This window comes from Saccostrea cucullata, unplaced genomic scaffold, assembly GCF_032062105.1.
Source record: "Saccostrea cucullata isolate Sc308-1 unplaced genomic scaffold, CSIRO_AGI_Scuc_v1 ctg108, whole genome shotgun sequence".
Classification (NCBI taxonomy): Eukaryota; Metazoa; Mollusca; class Bivalvia; order Ostreida; family Ostreidae; genus Saccostrea; species Saccostrea cuccullata.
In genome coordinates this window covers 51,703-72,399 of record NW_026935861.1, presented here as the reverse complement: position 1 = coordinate 72,399, position 20,697 = coordinate 51,703, and the positions used below count along the sequence as shown (strand labels likewise).

The 20,697-nt window shown below is 35.4% G+C and overlaps 3 protein-coding genes across 3 annotated transcripts in view; 1 reads left to right on the top strand and 2 right to left on the bottom strand.

The window, feature by feature from the left end:
• The first annotated feature begins 366 nt into the window (after nucleotides 1-366).
• Nucleotides 367-1,794, top strand: LOC134244020 (apolipoprotein D-like). Its single transcript, XM_062726272.1, has 4 exons — nucleotides 367-390; nucleotides 802-1,072; nucleotides 1,229-1,293; nucleotides 1,534-1,794. Exons 1-4 carry the CDS (start codon nucleotides 367-369, stop codon nucleotides 1,750-1,752), a joined length of 579 nt encoding a protein of 192 aa, XP_062582256.1. The 3' UTR covers nucleotides 1,753-1,794.
• Nucleotides 1,795-2,199: 405 nt separating this feature from the next.
• LOC134244032 (low-density lipoprotein receptor-related protein 5-like) lies at nucleotides 2,200-10,203 on the bottom strand. The gene is made up of 15 exons (XM_062726284.1): nucleotides 10,179-10,203; nucleotides 9,172-9,355; nucleotides 8,869-9,047; nucleotides 8,363-8,602; nucleotides 7,906-8,074; nucleotides 6,122-6,249; nucleotides 5,879-6,035; nucleotides 5,684-5,793; nucleotides 4,820-5,003; nucleotides 4,554-4,732; nucleotides 4,043-4,282; nucleotides 3,502-3,670; nucleotides 2,910-3,037; nucleotides 2,628-2,784; nucleotides 2,200-2,435 (listed from the first exon to the last, which is right to left on the bottom strand). Exons 2-15 carry the CDS (start codon nucleotides 9,186-9,188, stop codon nucleotides 2,333-2,335), a joined length of 2,160 nt encoding a protein of 719 aa, XP_062582268.1. The 5' UTR covers nucleotides 9,189-9,355; nucleotides 10,179-10,203; the 3' UTR covers nucleotides 2,200-2,332.
• Nucleotides 10,204-13,845: 3,642 nt separating this feature from the next.
• Nucleotides 13,846-20,697, bottom strand: part of LOC134244012 (heat shock 70 kDa protein 12B-like) — a 54,332-nt gene continuing 47,480 nt past the window's right edge. The window contains exons 2-4 of the mRNA XM_062726262.1: nucleotides 18,585-18,803; nucleotides 15,054-15,210; nucleotides 13,846-14,951 (exon numbers count right to left, since the gene is read on the bottom strand). Of these exons, the coding sequence (XP_062582246.1) occupies nucleotides 13,846-14,951; nucleotides 15,054-15,210; nucleotides 18,585-18,803 (1,482 nt within the window). The remainder of the gene's footprint in view (nucleotides 14,952-15,053; nucleotides 15,211-18,584; nucleotides 18,804-20,697) is intronic.

Sequence of the window (20,697 nt, the reverse complement as noted above, 5' to 3'; positions counted from 1 at the left end):
TTACACACAGAATGGACGACGGATTTTTCTGTTTTTCCCGATCATGACAAGCAGCACATGGCGTGACCGGTCGGCAAGGGATGCTCACTCCTCCATTGCACCTGATCCCACCTCTGATGTTTCGGAGATCGTGTTTGCTCTGTTCCCATTTTGTATTGTTTTATTGTTTTGAGCTTAAGTACTGTTCGTTTTCTCCATGTATTTCATTCTAAATTTTTTTTTAAATTCTAAGACAACAAAGACCTTTGCACATAAATTTTCTTATGAAACACTGATAACGAACTCCTAAGTAACGTGATCGTACATGTGAGAAGTACGCAGTATATAAATAGGCATCAAATAATTATTCCTATACACAGAACAAATATGGAAGCGGTATTTCTATTGCAGGTAGATTATTTTTTAATATAAATACCATTTATTACAATTAATCGGTTAAAAGAAATTTAAACTGGTTTCTGGATAGGATGGATCTTTATGCTATGGTAAATTAATGCTAATGATAAAAAGTTTCGTAATCATAAACGCTGGTAATTGGTAAAAGATTATTCTTATGCATTGTTTCAGAGATATTTTATCACCATTTTACAAAAAAGAAAAAAACTGCAATTAAGACATAGCAAATTTAATTAATAATTTTTTATGCAAATACATGATTGTATAAAAAATCAGTCAGTTGCTTTCCAAAGAGTTCTAAATGAACACGACAATATGAATAAATGTTTTAAAAGTTGAAATGAAAGAAATTCATCACATGTTCCATTTCTCTTAAGGAGGAAAATTTAACTGTTTACTTTAAAGGTTTTCCTACTGGGGATTAGCAATGCGTTTATATTAGGTGCCAATTCCTGCAAGTCCCCACCTGTGGCCTCTGGATTTCGGAATGAGAGATATAACGGACTATGGTACGAAGTGTCTAAAGCACAGACCGCTGGCGGAGGGTTCTTCGAGAAAGACTGCGTGTGTACGACGATAGACGTCCAACCAGATCCCTCCTCAACATCCGGGGACTCCAAGGCCATCAACAGCTGCAGGAAACTGGCGCCAAGTGGAGATTTTATGAACGCCACAGGTTTACATCTTTTATTAACATGTTAAAGATTTAGCCTTTCATATTCAATGACAGCACATCAGGGAATGCTTCATTTTTTTACTTTTTAAAATGTCTCTTCTTGTTTCCGTTAGTCTGATTCGCTCTAAAATTATTTGAATCTATCAATTGTTGTAGGATCACTAACAAACGAGGGTCCGCTGGGTCACTGGAAAGAAGGCTTCTTCCCTGGAGCACCTAAAGTAAGCTTTATCGACTTTTGTTGCTTTCAAATCAAAGCGCGAAATTTTCAAAAGCGTTTAGAAAAAGCATAAAATATACAATCTAATTAGAAATCTGTTTATATCCGTTTTGGACAAAAGTTGTTCTCAGTTTACACATCTTGTTAATTTACCTTCATTGTATTCTTTCTCGAATTATGGAAATTGGAAAAAAAATGGGGAATTCATTAAAGTTCAAATGCATTGTTTTCTTTGTTTCAGGCAGATTACACTATAATCTACCTAACAGATAATGTAGCAATTGAGTATGACTGCAGCTCCTTTCTGGGCCTCATTACGAACTACTGCATCCACATCCTGTCTCGAAACCCCACCCTCACCCCTGACGAGGAGAACGCCGCCATTAAATACGCCGAGAGTTTAGGATTAAATACTCAGAATTTACCTTATCATAAAACCTTACAATCGGGGTGCTGGTGATCTCAATGCCTTGAAACACCGCATAATTATACCCGTACAATTACCAAACAACTGGCTCTTTTAACGAATTGAAAACAGCACGGCTGTTCGAAAAAGTATCAAATACATTCCCCTCCCGAATCTATTAACTTTAGCATTAAAATTAAATTATTGCAGCAACATTTTTTGTTCAAGTTTCGCTTGCAACTATTTTTGCCAAAATTAAGTTTTTCTTACATTACCCGGGGTATATTTGCCTACTTTAATTTCTTAAAAAATTATTCTGCATGGAAAATAATTTTGAAGAATTTTATGTTTACACTTTCACTATAAGATCGCTAAAACTGCCAGCTGTTTGGAATACAAAATACTCATTTTCTGTATTTTATAATCTTTGCGATAACAAGAACTGAAAATTTATATGTTTGTAAATAAACAACTGGAAACTGAATGTATAGACTTTTATATATGCAAAATATGTTGACATTGTAAATTCAATTTTAATGTTTAATAAAAACAGCAATACACATTTGTTTTAAAATAGTTATATTTCTTGGAAAAAAATCCATTTATTTAACAGAACAAGGGCTGGAAAGCTTGATTAACCTCCCTGATGATAGAGTGCGACACCATTCAGTTTACCAAAGGATGGGGGTCCGACAGGGGTCTCGCCTGTTCCATCCTTTAACAATCGCACAACCCCACTGAAATAGAAAAAACAACAACATGTTTTCATAGATACCGCCTTATAACAGTACAATGTAAGGTGGATCTGCAAAAAGTACATGCCTAAAATTTCCTCAATTCAATGTTTCTGTTAATCTTGCAACTTGACATATTTGATTTTCAAAAATATAACCTTTCCTCTGTCTCACAATGTTTTGTGTCACACTCACTCTTTAGTCCAGTCGGAGACATAAATATACTGAGAGTCCACGTCGATTCCGAAGAAATGTGCCCCAGCGTCCTGGAAAACGAGTTGTCGGTTCTGGCCATTCGTGTCCATCTTCTCTATCTTATTTGTGCCCGCATCACACAAAAATAACTTGTTGGCTGAAAAAATATGTACACATTCGTTCTTTTTTCACATTCTTGATGAATGCCAAGAATTTATAGGGAAAAACTCAGAAAAAAATACACGATCGTTCTTTTTTCACATTCTTGATGAAAACACTCACTTGTTCCGTCATAAACTAGTCCGTTAGGATATTTCAATCCGCTGTCGACCAGAGTCTGTCGGTTAGTGCCGTCGTAATTAGCCTTCTCAATCTTCGGATGGGCTCCCCAATCCGTCCAGTATACAACTCTAGTTAAAATTAAACTTGAAATTAAACGATGTTAAGTTTGCGTCATGCAGCCTTTGTTTTTGATATAGTAATTTTAATCTAGATACAAAATAAGTAGCTAAGAAGGTACTAAGTAACCAGTGAACCTTCTTGTTGTGAATCTGTTGTCGGATATAACGAGCAAAATTTGATTGATCTGTGGAGACGACTTTAAAAGATACATAATTGAATTAAATGTACAGGTAGATTTTAGAATATTTTTAAAATAAGGGAATGTAAGATACATGTAGTTAATTGATCAATGCTGGAAAGAGGCGAAATATATCTTCAACTGTGAGCAGAAAACCTTGCGTTGAAGGTACTAGGTAACCAATAAACTTTGTTATAAACAGAGAAAAGCTTGCATAGTGCACCCTCTAGTGAAGGGTTGCCTCGGGTCACGCAGCCCATACATGCCATTCTCAATAAAACAAAAACTCCTCACTGATTAGCAACATCCAGAGTCACAGCTCGAGGTTCATCCAAGTTTGCATTGGTAACATTAACCACATTTGATCCATCCAAATTCATTTTCACTATGACGTCATTTCCGGTGTCAGTATAGAACAACAATTGGTTCTGTACGTCAATAGTTAGACCATCTGGTACAGAAACTGCAAGAAAAGATATCAAAATTTGATTTTCAATCAGGTTTCTTATTTCATAACTACTGTATATTACGATCTGATTTTATAACAAAGTTGCACTTGGACTTACATCGTTTCTTTTTTTTTTTTTTTTTTTACAATTTATGTAACTATAATTCAACAGATCTAAATTTCTTTTCAGTCCACAAACAAAATCTAAAGCCTGGTATGCCTTTTCAAGTACCTTCAAGTCTTCAAGTCAATTACTATCAACATTCCTTAATAATGTTAAGTTGTTTCATAAGGACTTTAAAATAAAAGAATTTTACTCTGATTTGTGAACTAAAAATTATAATTTTGTGTCTGGACAAAAATTAGTATATTTGTTAAATAACCCACCAGCGTTGAGCTGTTTCAGGATTTTTTCGTTGGTTCCGTCTAAACTGGTGCTTTTGATACGGTGAAGAGCTACGTCTGTGTAGAAGACGGTATGAGTGAGGGGGTTATAGTCTATAGCTATAGGGGTGTTCACAGAGTACTGGGGGATAGCGGAGTAACTACCACTCTCCAGGTCCATTCTGTAAATCTCCTGAACATAGGAATCGGCCACCAACACAAAGTCACGAATAGTGGCTGCATCTAAAACGCCGAATAACAGAGTTATTCAGTACAAGATATAATACGGAAGTTGTGTTCCATTGAAGTAAATACAATCGTTTCAGAACATATTAAATTTAAAGATGTAGAGCTTAATTTTACTCTTGTTAATTAAGATAAGTTTTTTACAAGAAGCCATTTGGCCTCAATGGTCTCTAGAATATCATGCAGAAAAGTCATTAGAATATCATGCAAAAATGTCACTAGAATATCAAGCAAAAAGGATACAAAAGCTTAACCAGTAAAGACGTACTGAATGTACAGTTGACCCCCGCGTCCTCATTATGTCGGCAGTTATGGAGCCCCCAGTCTCCAATCTTCGTGCACTGAGCGATGTGAGACTCTTCACCTGTACAATTCACGTCATCCAGGAAGATGATAACAGAACTGTCTGTCCCGTAGTACGCCCGAGAAACGGCCTTCGCTCCGGTCCTGGTAAAATTTCCAAGTATTCATTCAAAAATATAGTATAGTAGCTCATCAAAGCGCACATAATTAATTAGTTAAACCGGGGCATACTTTCCAAATCCCAACATTTCGCAGACGACCTTAGCCTCTCTTTCGTCCCACATGTCGTCACAAATGGTCCCCCATTCTCCATTAATGTAAACCTCAACTAGACCTTCGTAATGCTCCCCCTTACCCACGAGACGAACAAAAATATGGCTCTCGTCTACCACAATAGGTGAGGGAGTAACCACACCTAGAAATAAGCCACCATTGCATGATTGACAACTGCTTTTATATATGTTAACCATTTTTTTCTGAAAAAATGCTAAAGAACTTTATTCGGTAATAAAAAATATTTGCCCCCCCCCCCCCAAATCAAACTTTGATGGAGATATATTTTATTAAGTTCTTAAACAGGGGAGTATTTTTATGCTGACTTCAAAGCACTGAATATTTTTATAAGTAATGACGCCATATGTACGTAATGACGTCACAAACATGACGTAAATTTTAGTTTTTTATGAATTTTACAGATAAATGTACATATTCCGTCGATATTTTGAGCAAAAGTCACCGAGCGCATGTGTGTTCAGGATCAATATTTTGATGTAATGTGTAGAATGATAATATCAATGAAATATGTCAATATTGTTCCTGAACAAACTTGCGCTCTATAAATTTTAAAGCTAAAATTGTTGAAATTTTGTCCATTTTGTCCTCTTTCTGAAAAAGGATATTAAATCGGACTAGTTTGTGACGTCATAAAAACAAAAATTGTGAATACACTGCTTTGACACTATAATATTTTCTGTTAATTTATATTTCTCATACAATTTATTGAATTCAGAACATTTAAGGAAGTTTTAAAAATATGACTTTTGTGGGGGCAAATATATGCAATATACCGCATATAGCTCTTTAAAATAATTTTACCTGGCATTCCGTATCCATACTTGTGGACCCTAATGTCCGCTAACTGCCGGAAACCGGTAGGTCCGACATTGGTCTTACCAGTACCGTCCTTATTTACTCTCATCACCGTACTGAAGAGCGAATTTAAAATTAATAAACACGAGGCCTACTTCTTCGCTAAGATATAAAAGACAATATATAAGTAGATATACTTACTGTTGATTCCAGTCGGTGTAATAAAGGTACTGTTTGTAAGGCGACAAAGCGAAAAAGTGGGCGGTTGTGTCGGTTAAAATGGTGGTGCGGGCACTTCCGTCCGGCTGCATAGCTTCGATTTTATGCGTACCGGCATCCACGAAATAAAGCCTATTCTCTGTAAATAAAAGTGATTAAAATAGATGCCATCACATCTCTGATTAATAAAACTAAATAAAATAAACCATTTACATGGATATCTACCTTCATAATCGTATGCTAGACCATTTGGCCATTTTAGATTGGTGGATGCCAGAGTTTGTCTGCTTCCTCCATCATAGTTGGCTTTCTCGATCTTTGGACTTGACCCCCAGTCTGTCCAGTATATTGTTCTAAATATAATAGAAGTGAAATTTAGAGAAGCAAGCACATGTTCAAACTTGCATTTCTGATCGAATTCCCCCTGCAATTCTTGAACGCTAGCAATATTACGATATTAGTAGCTTGTTTTCTTGTATGCGAATTCCCAATTTCAGTAGGGTAATATTAAAATAACATTGACTTCACAACCGACTCCTCTGAAGTTGTTTTCTCGTCTAAATTGTACCAATATTGCCAGTAACTTCAGCTCTTCACTTCCAAGACTGTACATTTTGAAGACCTTGGCTTTTCTTCCCTACATGTAATTTCTTTAATCATTCAGCCAAGCTCGAAAAAAAAATCTGGAATGTGTTTTGCAAAAGTTAATGACATCGACCGTTTCACTTCGGGAATGATTCTAGTACTCGAATATAACTTGGTATGAGTCGGCTTACGCTTTACAATCTGCAATTCGTAAAAAAACAGCGTAGAACCAGGTTAAACTCGAATAATTTGCCAAGAATTACAGTCATTCCTTATAATGTAATAATAAAATGATTAAACAGCTGTGGTTGTAGAATGTTGCTGCTCAATAATACAACTCTAGTAGCCGAAAGCAAGGGGAAGTGAGGGGATCTAGAAACTGATATTTATACATTGCAGCCATGATGTATGTTTACATGTGGTAACACAATGAGATTTTTCGGTTTGAATTTATTAAATGTGGAATGTTTCATGGATCTCGAGGAGTAGAAATTAGAAGATTGCATGAAGAGAATTGCATGAATACAGAATACAGCTGGTTGCATGTCAGGGGGTATGTCCACATCCCAAACCAGGTTTTACAAATATAATTTGTGTTCCTTTTGGATATTAACCAATCAGAGGCTAAATACAGACATAATTAAATTATTTAAGTGTAAAATGGAAATAACGGACAATATTTGAGCTCATAATCCATATAAACAAAAAAAAAGTCAGAAGCAGAGTGAACACGGATCTCCAAAAACAGACTGAGGTGGAATCAGAGGCTCTGAAGGAGTGAGCATGCCCTGCCGATGTTTACTCTCGCCGTGTGCCTCGTCATGATTAGGGAAAAAACGGGAAATCCGTAGGCAATTCAGTGTGCAAATTATGACCTATAAATTAGCATGAAAAACGTCGGTCAGAATTTTTTAATGATAGGTTTTATTTGCTAACGAGGTCATTTTACAGGTTATATGTATCTAATTTAAAAATTGTTCATACGTAGAACATGTACTTCCGTATCTAATTAACTCAGAAAAATAGACCCCATAGGAAGGAGATAAAGATATATTGCTTAATATGTAAGGGAAGTTGAGGATTGAAAAATTAAGTCAAACAATGAGGTATCATAAAGTTTCGTTGTTAGGTTACCATTGTAGTGTATTTGGGGGGTGTTTTTAATTTGTAATTGGGATCGGGCTCGGGAGCCCATCGATCTCTCTCTTCCCGCGTTTCCGCCAAGCTGGGTGCAGGCCATGATTTCCAGAGCTCCTTGATTTTGTAATATAACTAATCAATTGTTTTAAATTAATTCATTATTTTTATCCAAAGTGATTTGATCGTCTTTATACAACTAGGAAATCACTTTACCATTAATGTCTCTTTAGTAAAATAAACAGATTTGGCAGACATTGAAATAAATGTAGAGTCATCAATCTTACTGTGTGGCGGGAACAAGAGCCAAGTCACGTGGTTCATCCAGACCCTGGTTCACGATAACCTTGTATCCGGTGCCGTCTAAATTAATGGTACCAATAAGATTATTACCGGTGTCTGCGTAGAAAAGCCTTCGGTTGATTGGGTCCACCTGAATTTTCTCTAAATCAGCATCTGAAAAGGACAATAACTATGGAATAAAATTATTTCAGTTGAAGTTTACAAACTTCAAACCATCTGATACCAAAAAACACAATTCTTAAATCTACCCGAGATGATGCCATGCTTGTTCAACTCAGCTTTTTAAGAAATCTATGCACTTTACAAAAAATAAAAATGAGTATAGGTAATAAAAATAGTTTTGAAATGATTAATTCAGAACAATATCATATCCCACTCTAATCTTTCTTTTAAACAACTGTTTCATTTGTAACTTATACTTTTTATGAATCAGGTACGTACTTGCATCTAATTGTTTGAGTTCTCTGACATCAGTTCCGCTGAAATGTACGCTCATCAGCTGTCTAAGTTTGTAATCCACAAAATAGATCCTTCCGTCTGTGGGGTCATAATCAAAAGCTGTGGGGGTGTACAGACTGTTCATAGGAATGGGCACATAACTCTGGGTGTTCAGATCCATTCTGAAAATCACTCCACCAAGACCAGTATCCAGAAGAAAGATGATGTTATCCTCTTGACTTGCTAAAAACGAAACAAACCAGGGAAATATCTTCGGATTTAAAATGTTATATAATGGTCTTCAGCACAATTGGATTAAAAGGGAAAAAAAAATCATATTTATTGTAATTCTTACGAGGTAGCGTAGCATAATAATCTGTATAAAGGACATATTGTGAAGTCCCCACATAGAAGTCGGAATTGATATACTTATATCTGAGTGACAGATACCTGAGTTACAGATAACTCTGTGTGTCTTACCTGAGTTACACATAACTCCTGTGTCTTACCTGAGTTGCAGATAACTCCTGCGTCTTCGTCATGCCCACAGTCGTGCACTCCCCAGCCATTGAAGTGACACTGGTCAATGCTTGCTTCTGTCCCTGTACAATTCACTTCGTCCATGAATATCTTAGCATACAGTGGGGCTCCACCGAATACTGTGCCTTGTGCGCCACCAGATCCGCTTCTAGAAATCAAAACACCTTTCTACAGACTAAGAGCAATTTTAGCCAAAATTGAGCATTGTAATAGTTTTTCTTTGGGAACTTGGGAATTAACTACAGAAATTAATCAACTTTGTCATAAGGTACCTGCTATATCCCAGCATACCACAGATAACCTGGGCTTCGCTTCCACCCCACCCGTCATCGCAAATTGAACCGAATATTCCATTATGGAAAACTTCAACTCTCCCCTCATAAGCATTGGATCCCCCGATCAAACGAACGTAAGTGGGACTAGAGGATGACACGGTTGGATTGGTGGTTCCTGACCCTATGAGATATTAAAATGATTTTATAATGACCATATTGATTTATTGATGGTTTGTCAGGATCCGCAATGAATTTGATTATTTCATGATCCGAAGCTTAATTTTGTAAATATCTAAATTAATAATTAGTTTTGCAAGATAAAGAAAGAATAATAATAATATTCGTTGGCTTTTGACGGGGATGCTTACTCATCCTAGACACTTGATCCTACCAATCCTCGGCTACTCCATTAACACTGGTAATTTTTTTCGTCCTCTTTCCTTACCTTTTCAACTATCAAAACACTCAGCACATAAAGGAACTCCGGTTTGAAAAAATGTTTATTTACCCGAAATGGTTTTACTGTAGGTTTTGGTCTCACATAATTCTTGCATAATAGAACAATGTATTTTGAATTACATTACATAGATAAGCTAAGGAATCGTAGAAGTGTACTTTAACCACCAAGGTCATAGACACTGCACTAAATCCATGTCCTTGTAATGCAAACGAACGACTTCTGACATTTCGATAAATCTTTATGCCAATCAAACCATTGCAAATTTTGGCTTTTTACCAATACACATATTCCACTGAATTGTAGACGGATTTTTAAAAATCATTTTCCAATCAGGACAGGGAGCACACGGCAGGTGTGACCGGTCTACAGGGGATTCTCACTCCTCCATGGCACCTGATCCCACTTCTGATGTTTTAGAGGTCCATGGTTGCTCCTTTTTTGTATTGTTTAATGGACTTTGAGATTGAATACTGTTCGTTATCTCCATATATTTCATTCTATACTTAACCACAGAAAGATTCTGTTACAGTTATTTGATACCAACCTCCACATAGATTCCTGTTACAGTTATTTGTCACTTACCCCACATAGATTCCTGTTAACATTGATTCCTGTTACAGTTATTTGATACCTCCACCTAGATTCTTGTTACAGTTATTTGTTACTTACCCCCACATAGATTCTTGTTACAGTTATAGTGGAGCCTCATTTATCCGGACGCTTTAGTTTCTAGTCAAAAGCATCCGGATATCTGGCATCCGGATATCTGAAGGTCCACTGTATTTGTTACTTACCTCCACATAGATTCCTGTTACAATTATTTGTTCTACAGCACTGGTTACAATTTGTATTCAGTTGACGAGTATTTCTTCTTCCCACAGGTCCGCCTCCTGACAGGGCGTTACATAACTGCAGCAGAATCAACGTTTATGTAAAAGGACTTGGTTAATTAAATATTGATCAAGATATTAAGCCTGGAGACCATACACTGAGAACAGACTTAATTCAAATTTTCGATTTTGAATACCTTGTCATTTATAATACATACGTTATAAAAATGCAGGATTTACACATATTCCAATTTATACATATGGTAAAAAACTGCTCTGTTATCAAAATTATTCCAAAAATTATATTGATTTAAAATTTTGACGTAAGGTTGTTCTCAATTTATAGTCTTTAGGCCAAAGGAATAAGAATACACTTACCGATGTAGATCGACATCCCATAGAATACACAGTAGATTGAAATATAGAGGATGTTGAATGAGACTGCGTATAACATTCCTACAAAATCGAGTTACCTCAGATTAATGAAGAAATACCGTAGATATGACTACTCATGAATTTAGCTACAGTTTTTCGTTTTGAGATATCGAAGCTAATCAATAATACAGTTTTGGATTGATAACGACGTATGTGGCAACGCACTTTGAAAAAATTTTTCAAAGTGCGTTAAAATTAGGAAAAAATCAACGCACTTTGAAAAAAATTTTCAAAGTGCGTTAAATTTAGGACCTACTCAACGCACTTTGAAAATTTTTTTCAAAGTGCGTTAAGAGTCTACATCAATATATTTTACCATGGAGACACTTAACGCACTTTGAAAAAAAAAATCATATTTTAGTCATGGAAAGATTTTTTTTGTTATTTATCTTTCAAAAAACTAAGCCTAACCCTAATCCTAAGCCTAAAATAAATTGATTTTTACTCCCGTCGAAAAGAGGAGAAGACGGGTATAAGATCCCCAAATCTTTATCTTTCCAATACATAGGTGTCGGTAACAAATGGCGGAGGGGAGCAATAAACCTAAAAAGGGTACGCTGCATTTCCAATGCTTATACGATGTATATCTCTTTCCAAAATAAGTGGGAGACTTAGCCCCCTGTCCCCTCCCCTGGCCCTTCGCCCAGTCTCGATGTCTATGCTATACTCAAAGCATTCATAAAATTATGTATTTACCTAACTGGTATAACGTTGAAAACTTTCAATAATAAATGAGTTAATTAAAACAGATGAAAAACTAGAAATTTTAAAGTACAGTAAAACATATGAGAGAGAAAGAGTTTTTATAACAACAACAATCAAATTGAACCATCAAATTGGCCCCTTTTTATTATGATAAATGCTAAGTTGCTTGAAGCTGTCCTCTGTTAGTGCCCCATATACACCTTTACATCTATTTAGAACTAGAATTAAAAAAAAAAGAAACGAATTACTGAACTTAAACAATCGTCACTCTTTTTATAAGACCCTTTAATTTTCCCTTTTATTTTATCAAAACCTTAAAATTTAAAACGTCAATATCTCAGGTCCTACAGTGACTTTATCATAAAAAAGTTATCAAACCAGGATCTGTTATTTATCATACCGATTTTTCGAAGGAATATTGATCAATCTTAACATTTTTTTCAAAGTGCGTTAATATGGTCGATATTAACGCACTTTGAAAAAAAATTATTTTTTTCAAAGTGCGTTAGCTTGGTCCCAAATTTTAACGCACTTTGAAAAAATTTTTCAAAGTGCGTAATTTTTCAAAGTGCGTTGTAACAGACGTATTTTCAATTAGCAATAGTAATTCCTTTCTTATGTCGATACGATATATCCTGGTGAGTTTGAGAAAGAAAATACAACCAAGTAAGACACATCTGTTTCTTACTTGGATATTTTACTTTAAAAAGACGTTAATAGTAATTTAAAAACGAAGCTCTATGAAAAACGTGACGACTTTTTATATTGCCCAACTTCCCTACTTACTCAGCAATATACCTTCATCACCTGCATGCGGAGTTTATATGTCTCAGTTGATTCAATACGCAAGATTATGCTCAGTCTACGTATGAACAATTTTTAAAATGTTGTAAATTATTGACAAACCCGTCGATGAAAGGAGAATATCAGCGGTCTTGTTTAAAGTCATCATTTCGTAAGTTTTATGGTCATTACAATGACCTTGTCAGCAAATACAATTTATCGCTGAGTCTAATGCTGACGTTTTTTATGCTAATTGTTAGTCATTAATTTATATACTGAATTGACGACAGATTTTTCTGTTACTTCCAGATCATACCATTGAGCACACGACGGGTGATACCGGTCGGCAGGGGATGCTTATTCCTGCATGGCACTTGATCCCACATTTGATGTTTTAAGAAACGTGTTTGCTCTGCTCCTACTTTGTATTGTTCTACCGACTTTGATATTGAATATTGTTTTTTATCTTTATATCTTTCATCTAAAACCTTGTGTATCTTTATTCAATAAAAAACTATATTTCGAGAAATATTTAAATAAATTGGTAAGGTTATCATATCATCTATTGAAAAGCAAATGCCTGATATACTACAGAGTATTTCTCTTTTTATATGAAGTATAAACCAGTCTTTATTTTGAAGACCTTTGTTTTCTTACTTCGTTAGCCTGACATGTCACCACTCGGGTACACTGGGAAGGATCGGCTATATTGTTACATTCATAACAGGATTTTGAGGCTAAAAGAAATAAAAACTTTAAAAATTATTTCCGTCCTTTACTGGCTTATTATGATTGATTGAACCAAAGTGACCATCTTAAACAAATAGGTCGAACTGATTTTTTCTAGAAATTTCCATTAAGTGTTAAACTGATCACTCACCCCTCTTTTCTATTAAAGATGAACTACAACAGGATACCAGGAATCCTGCAAATAGACATTAAATTGATTAGGAGGAGAGGCTGCTGGTTTATAAACATATTAAATAAAATCGGAATTTATTGGAAAGCCAAATTTGGGTTCCCAGACAAAACAAACCTGCTGTTAAGATAAAGCGTCGTAGAGTCATGGACATATTGTCTTCGAATGATCCGTTTGACACTAGTTAGATGACTTTATAACAAGATAAGAAATTAAAAATGTACTCACTTTGATAGATTATCGGCCTGTTTGACGGAAAACTTCCGTATTCAGGACTTTCAACCTCTTAGTAGCGGTTAGTTAATTCACAGAACAGAAAAATCTTATGATGAGGATTATTTATTTCCTAATATATTTAATTAAGATAAGATAATAAATGATAATTTGCAAATACAAGAAGTTATCACCGAGAATCATAAAAATTTCAAACCATTCAAATTTCAAAATATTCGCACAAAAGGAGAACAAAGTTTAAACTGTTTTGGTGTTTTCGTTGTTGACAAAAACATTAGGTACTTTCTTGTTGTCTTCCAATCTCTTTACTCCAACAAATTGAATGACGCTTCAGTATATTCCCCGTCTTCATTTTTGGCCTCGACCTTGAGTTCTGTGCCGCTAAATGTCATTGCAACTGTTGCTGATCGCCCTAAGCCATGGCCTGGGATGTTGACTTCCAGTTCACCAAGGTGAATGCATTTTTCTTCTTTGTCAAACCAATCCTCGCCATCGCTGCTGTCATCGTTACGTTTTTCATCGACGAACATTGGATCTGGATCTTTTGAAATATAAACTTGGATTGTAATTTTTGTTTGGTCTGGCTCCATTACAGAATATTTTTTTTCTACTTGCGGGATTCCAACTTCTATTTGTTGGTTGATTTCCACGTGTTTACTAAATATTCCCCTGCACAACACATCTCCAGTACTAGTCTCAATTCTTCTGGACCAATCATGCTCGTTCTCGTCAAAATCAATCAATGAATTGATACCATACGTGTATTTGCTTACTCTGTATCGAATGGTGGACGGTTGGTGACCGAATATTACAGCACCCTTTAAAACCGATAATCCAGCCTCGTTTGGAACGATGACTTTTTTATTTTTGAAAGTTGCAATTACTGCATCACGGAGAATTGGCGATTCCGAGTAACCGCCTACCATTAAAATATACTTTGCTTTTTTGACTGCCGGAATCTGTGTAAGATTTTTCAGATGCTCAACGATTTGATCCACCGAATTGCTGAAAAGACCTTTAGCGATGTTTGCACTCATTCTGAGTTTGTCTCCCAGCCAATTTATTTGATCTTTGTATTTTGGATTTCTCTTCAAAAAATACTTGATTTCACACTTGTTTGCAGCCATAAAAGTTTCATTCAAAGAAATTGGCACCTTAAATGTTATCTTTTCGTCCGAGTCTGGGGTAATCGTGCGCTTTTTTACTTCAAAAGTTCTATAAAGTTCCAGCATGTCGTATTTATGATCCCTACAAAATTTTTCCATAACTTTCTTTCCAACAATGTCCTCTAGCAGTGCTGTGAAAGCTTCATCAACTTTTGTTCCACCCCAGTCTCCCCCATTTGCCTTATGAATTTCTTTCAGGGTGCCATTTTGCTGCACCTGATGTACTGTTATATCAATGGTTCCGCCTACAACAAGCATTGGAATATACATACTAACTTGTTTACTGTACAAAATGCACTTTGTCAGACGAAACAAAGAAAGATAAAGACTAGACATGTTTGATATACCTCCAGCATCAAGTACAATATATGCCGAACCCGGAGAGAAAGCGTTGAATCCTTTCCCAGAAGATCCTGTCATCATCTCAATGGGGACATGTTTACAAAAGAGGGAAGCAGCCTCTGGCTCCAGTGCTATCATCAAATTATTTTCAACGATTCCAGCCTAAATGTAAAACATCAAGTTAACGAACAGCTATCAAACTCATAAATGTACAACATGAAGATAACGAACAGTGATCAATCTAAAAATCTACATGTATAAACAATGCAAATATCTGAAGATTACATAAAACATGGACCCCTGGAAATTCCAGAGGTGGGATCAAGTGTCTCGGAGGAGTAAACATCTCCTGTGAGCCCTCTGTATTGATCAGTTAACAGAATTGAAATAGCGATATAATGAACAATAATCAAACTCGAAAATCCAATGAAAATATACAAATCAGGAGTAGAGCAAACACCTCTAAAACATCAGGGGCCATGGAAGAGTAAGCATCCCTTCCATCGGTCACACCCGTTGCATGCGTGCTCATTGTTATGATCGGGTTAACGGGAAAATGTGGAGAATCCAGTGTTTATGAGGTCTGTTCAATAAATAATGTCCTTGGTGCTTGAAAAGAAGCAAAAGACGCTATTCAACGATTTAGTCGTCATGATTTAAATTAAATATTCTCTTTTAATTGAAACATATGTTTGAAACATTTTTTTTTACATTTACATTTTAAAATTTTATCCAATTCCTGATTTTTTAGAACTCATTTTTTAGTATGACGCTTCAAATACTGGAAAATGGCAGATCCTATGATTTTACTTGTTTCTTCTTTCTGAAAGATGTTTTTTCAAGTTTGGAAAATTAACCAAGTCAGAGGGTAACAGATTTGGTGAACATTGTTGGCGTGACAAAACATCAATTTTCTGTTTATCCCCCGAACACCTTTACTCTTCAGGAAGTGTGGGTTTGGACGCTGTCATAAAGAAATTTAATATAGAAGATTCCTGATTCTGGTTCCTTCCTCTCTTAAACCTTTTGATATTTTTTGCAAAAATTTTGCTTTCTAGACTCCTCCGGAAATTGAACTGCCTCCCCGAATAAGAATTTGAACAGCAAGACTACTAATATTTAAGAAAATGCATATAAAACTGTCTATGTCCTCGTGCAGTTCTTTGCTCTTTTCAGACCTTTCCTGTTTTTGTCAAGTGTATCTTATTGTAAATATGTTTTGAGGGTTTATAAAAAGCAATAGATTCAAGTTTCATTATCTAATTGAATTTCAGACAAACGTGGATAAGTATAATTTCTGATTTTTTAAATTAATTTTTTATATATAATTCTTTCACACTGTTCTTTTAACTTTTTTTTCAAAACATAGGGTGACGATTGTGTACTAAGCTTTTCTACTGTAAAATGTTTCTTTAAAATAATGTGAACTACCTCCAAAATGATGCCCATCAAAGAAGAAGGTATGGTTTCCATACAAATTTTGCCCTGTGATTTTAAAAAATGAAACTGGTGTAAAAGTTGAAAATCCATGCTTTTTAAATATTTGAAATTCAATGCAGAAAAATCATACAAGTCATTTTTCTCACATTTGTTTTTAAATGCTAATTATGACGTCATAAACATGTGCATTTTCCCGTATTTTCTTAAAAAGTTGCAGAAGACACCAATTTTCAATGGAATTTTCTTTCAGATAACATTGTCCACAGGCATCGCCCACAAAGATTTTTAGATATGTGATTTGTTATTGAATTTTGCACAAAATATCAAAAAATTAACGTGGGCGACGGCTGTGGACACTGTTTTCTAAAGGAAAATCACCCTTGAAATGTGCCATTTTGAGGCTTTTTCTGTTGAAAATAGAGAAATGCTTCACATTAATGACGTCATATTTGCAGAATGGTATACCTTCATGCCATATTCTTTCCTGATTTATCAGAGTCATTTGTTTAACTAATATTTAAACCAGTTTCAAAACTTTTTGATGTCATTACATTTTAGGGCGCAATAAAGCTAAAACCATACCTTCTTCTTTGCTATATGTCTTAAAGTCAATAAAACATCGTAAGTGATAATTTGTTGAATTTTGGCAAACTTAACATTGGTTGCTGTAAAACCTTGTCAACATGGACGGTACCCATTTTTGATGCCCATTATATCATTATTGTCATTGAAATCCACCTGCTCATATGACTATAAAACAGATAATGGTTGCTGTAAATACATGTATAACAAATTTTGGTGAATATTTCTTTGGGATACTTAAGAAATGTTTAGAGAAGCGTTTCATTTTCACTCTAGTTTACTGATTCTTTACCATTCAATTTTAGTGCAGTATCTCGAATAGTCCGTTTTTCAGCTTCTCACAATGAAAATATGAGATGAAAAGTAGTCACATAAACTGATATCAATTCATTAAAGACTTAATCTTTCAATATGATATCTGTGCTGTATGTCACAGAGGAAATCATTTATTGAACAGTCCTCGTAAATAATTACCTAACAAGTAATATAAGAAACATCTGCATTTGACTTCATGATAGATCGTATTTGCTGACAAGGTCGTTGTATCGACCAAATAGTTAGATTATAATTCGTCATTGCTATATCAAAATGTCGAGTTGAAGGCAACACCAAGTGTCTCCATTTTTGAGCGTCTGCTCTAGAGTCGCAAAGTAAGGAGTTGATCCTTACGTCGCGGGTTTGAATCCCACTGTGGGACGTGGAGACCGGTCCTTCGGATGAGACTGTATAAACTGATGTCCTGTGTCGCAGTAGGTGTTGACACGAAAAAATCCCTTCCTGTTCAGTGGCCCTCAGTGCCTAGTATTGAAAAAAATTGCAGTTCTCCAACGGCAAGTGGTGGCGTCTCCATATGAGTGAAAAATTCTCGAGAGGGACTTTAAATAATGTGCAATCAATCTTTGAGGACCTGATCTCCAAGAACTACATATATATTATCAATCAGAATGTAAATATCTTTTTAAGATCTTCAAAGCACGAACTTCTGTGTATAATCATGCAATTTGTTCGCAAATGACCAATGAAAAGGCAAGTTTATTTAAAAAGAAGTATATCTTAATTGTTAAAGCATTTGTCGTTGATGTCAAAAAGCCTTGACTTTCATTTATCATGGAAAATGGTTGAGAAGTTGTATATTTTGATGCTAATGATTTTAGTAAAATTTTGTAATTTCAAATTTGAGGATTGTGGGAAATATTTAGCAAGCGCGATAACTTTATCTCTCAACATGGCAGTCTCCAGCAGCCAGTTCACTAATAACTTTGGTGTCTTATTACTTTATAATTAAGTAAAACAAATGGCAGTATCAGGTAAAATTCATTAATGACCATGAAATGAATGAAATATCGAAAAGTGATTCTAGACCCGACGTTTCCTTTAATTCTATATTTGGTTTACTCCACTTTTTGCTAAAAAACGTGTTGTTAAATATATATTGCTGTATAAGTACTCCTGAAGTTTCTCATTCAAAAGTACTGCTATTAATATTTTAGTGAGGAGTAAATAATGAGGTTTACCATCTCGGCTGCTTCCCTCATAAACTGCTTGGCAGGGTCAGTCCAAATGGCGGGAACAGTTATCACAAAGAGAATGTCGTCTACGTCCAGGGAGGTTTGCTGACTCTTACATTTCTCTACAAGGTGATCTTTTAAATGTTCAATAACTTTGGAAAAAACTTTCATGGCATCCATTTGTTTACCATTATCAGCTTCCAGCTTGAAATCTCTCTTGATTCCCTACAACAAAACTCCAAAACTATTATTTCAATCTACAAATTGTATTTAAATTAATTTTGAAATTAATGTTTATAGTCAAACTTAAATTCGGTGCAAAAAAATTATAAGTAATCATTACTTTATATTTTATAAAAGCACACACCACATTAGATATAAGTTGTCAGGGGGGGGGGGGGGTTAGCTTATAAAAAGTTTGAATGTATAATTAAAGGCAAACTTAATTTAAGAGCAAAACTGCTAGAGCTGTTCGATAATATGTTAATAATATATTGGACAACGACGCCATAACGCTTGCTTGCACATTGTTACACAAAAATTTTCATGTGTAAACATGACCCTTCAGCTCCACAAACTTAGTACAGTAACAGGCCTTTAGTACAAACACGGATATTGCAAATTTACGGATATAGCGAAGTTATCTTGGATCCCCAGTTATATAAATCTAATGAATCCTTATACGGATATAACAAATTACGGATATGGAGATAACGAACAGTATTCAATATCAAAGTCCATAAAACAATACAAAATAGGAGCAGTGTAAACACGGACCTACGAAACATCAGTGGTGGGATCAGGTGCCATGGAGGAGTGAGCATCCCCTGCTGACCAGTCACACCCGCTGTGTGCTCATTATCATGAGCGTGAAATAACGGAAGAATTCCGTCGTCAATTCAGTTATAAATAATGGACTAACAATTGGTATGAAAAACGTCAGTCCGCATTTGAATTAATGATAAATTGCATTGACAAGGTCATTGTATCGACCATTATATAGAACTTACGAAATGATGACTTTAAACGAGACTGTTGATATTCTTGTTTCATCAACTTGCTTGTCAATAATTTACCTCGTTTTAGAAATTGTTCATACGTAGAGCATGCTCTTGCGTATCGAATCAACTGAGATATATACACTCCGTATGCAGGTGATGAAGGTTTATTGCTGCATAAGTAAGGGAAATTATCGATAGAAAATTTAAAGTCGTCACGTTTATCATATGACTTGGTTGTTAGGTTACCATTAAAGATATAGCGAAGTAATTTCACAGGTCCCAATGTCTTCGTTATAATCGAGTTTTACTGTAGTAATAGTCATTTAATAGTGCGTCTTTGACAACTATTAGAAGAAGGCAGAGGCCCATGGTCCACATTGCTCACCTGAGCACTGTGGCTTTGAAATAAGCAAGCACAAGTATTGAAAAGCTTAAATTGATAAGTGGTCCCAACCTACCCCTTAAAGGGAGATGGGTATAATTTGAACCATATTGAACCTACACTGAAATATTTGCACCTGATCTCATTTCTGATGTTTTGGAGGTCTGTGTTTGTGTAACGTTGTTGTAATGGTAGATAGATCTGGGAAATTGCAGACTTTCGTTGAGACAGGAAAAACACATGTTGTATTTACCTGTTTTTTTTAACTAACAGAGAAAACAATACATGCACTTAAGCATAATATCCGGATTTCTAGAGCACGGAGATATAATTTCCGGATTACTTAATTCAACCTACATACACTACACTCCTCCCTGACCAGTATAAAAATCACAAATGAAAACAAAAATGAAATTTTTATTGCAACAAACAGTTCAATCAAATAAAATTAAGAATAACTTAACACAAAATGAACTTTACAGTTTGGTTAATCTCGGTTCACAATTATAATCTCACAAATTCAGTTTATCCGCATTGTAACGAGTTCGCAGCGGATTTCGGCGCGGCTCTGGTACTGGTGTACTGGTTTCTGAACCCTTCAAGTTTTCCTGAGATTTGTCGGTGAGGCAGTGAGCTATCACGGATGGCACAAAAAGAATATCCACTGGAGCTGGATGTGCGGTATCCGAGGTACGGACAATCGGGTCAACGTGTCTCTCCCATAGAGTTTCGTTAA

Excerpts from the sequence above, each read along its gene's own strand:
- LOC134244032 (XM_062726284.1), bottom strand. Across the intron at positions 8,603-8,868 it reads AGGAGTTATCTGCAACTCAG|CAAGTCAAGAGGATAACATC; the intron begins GTAAGACACAGG and ends TTTCGTTTTTAG. Across the intron at positions 8,075-8,362 it reads ACTCAAACAATTAGATGCAA|ATGCTGATTTAGAGAAAATT; the intron begins GTACGTACCTGA and ends TGTCCTTTTCAG.
- LOC134244020 (XM_062726272.1), top strand. The coding sequence starts at position 367 with ATGGAAGCGGTATTTCTATTGCAG. Across the intron at positions 1,073-1,228 it reads AGATTTTATGAACGCCACAG|GATCACTAACAAACGAGGGT; the intron begins GTTTACATCTTT and ends CAATTGTTGTAG. Across the intron at positions 1,294-1,533 it reads TCTTCCCTGGAGCACCTAAA|GCAGATTACACTATAATCTA; the intron begins GTAAGCTTTATC and ends TCTTTGTTTCAG.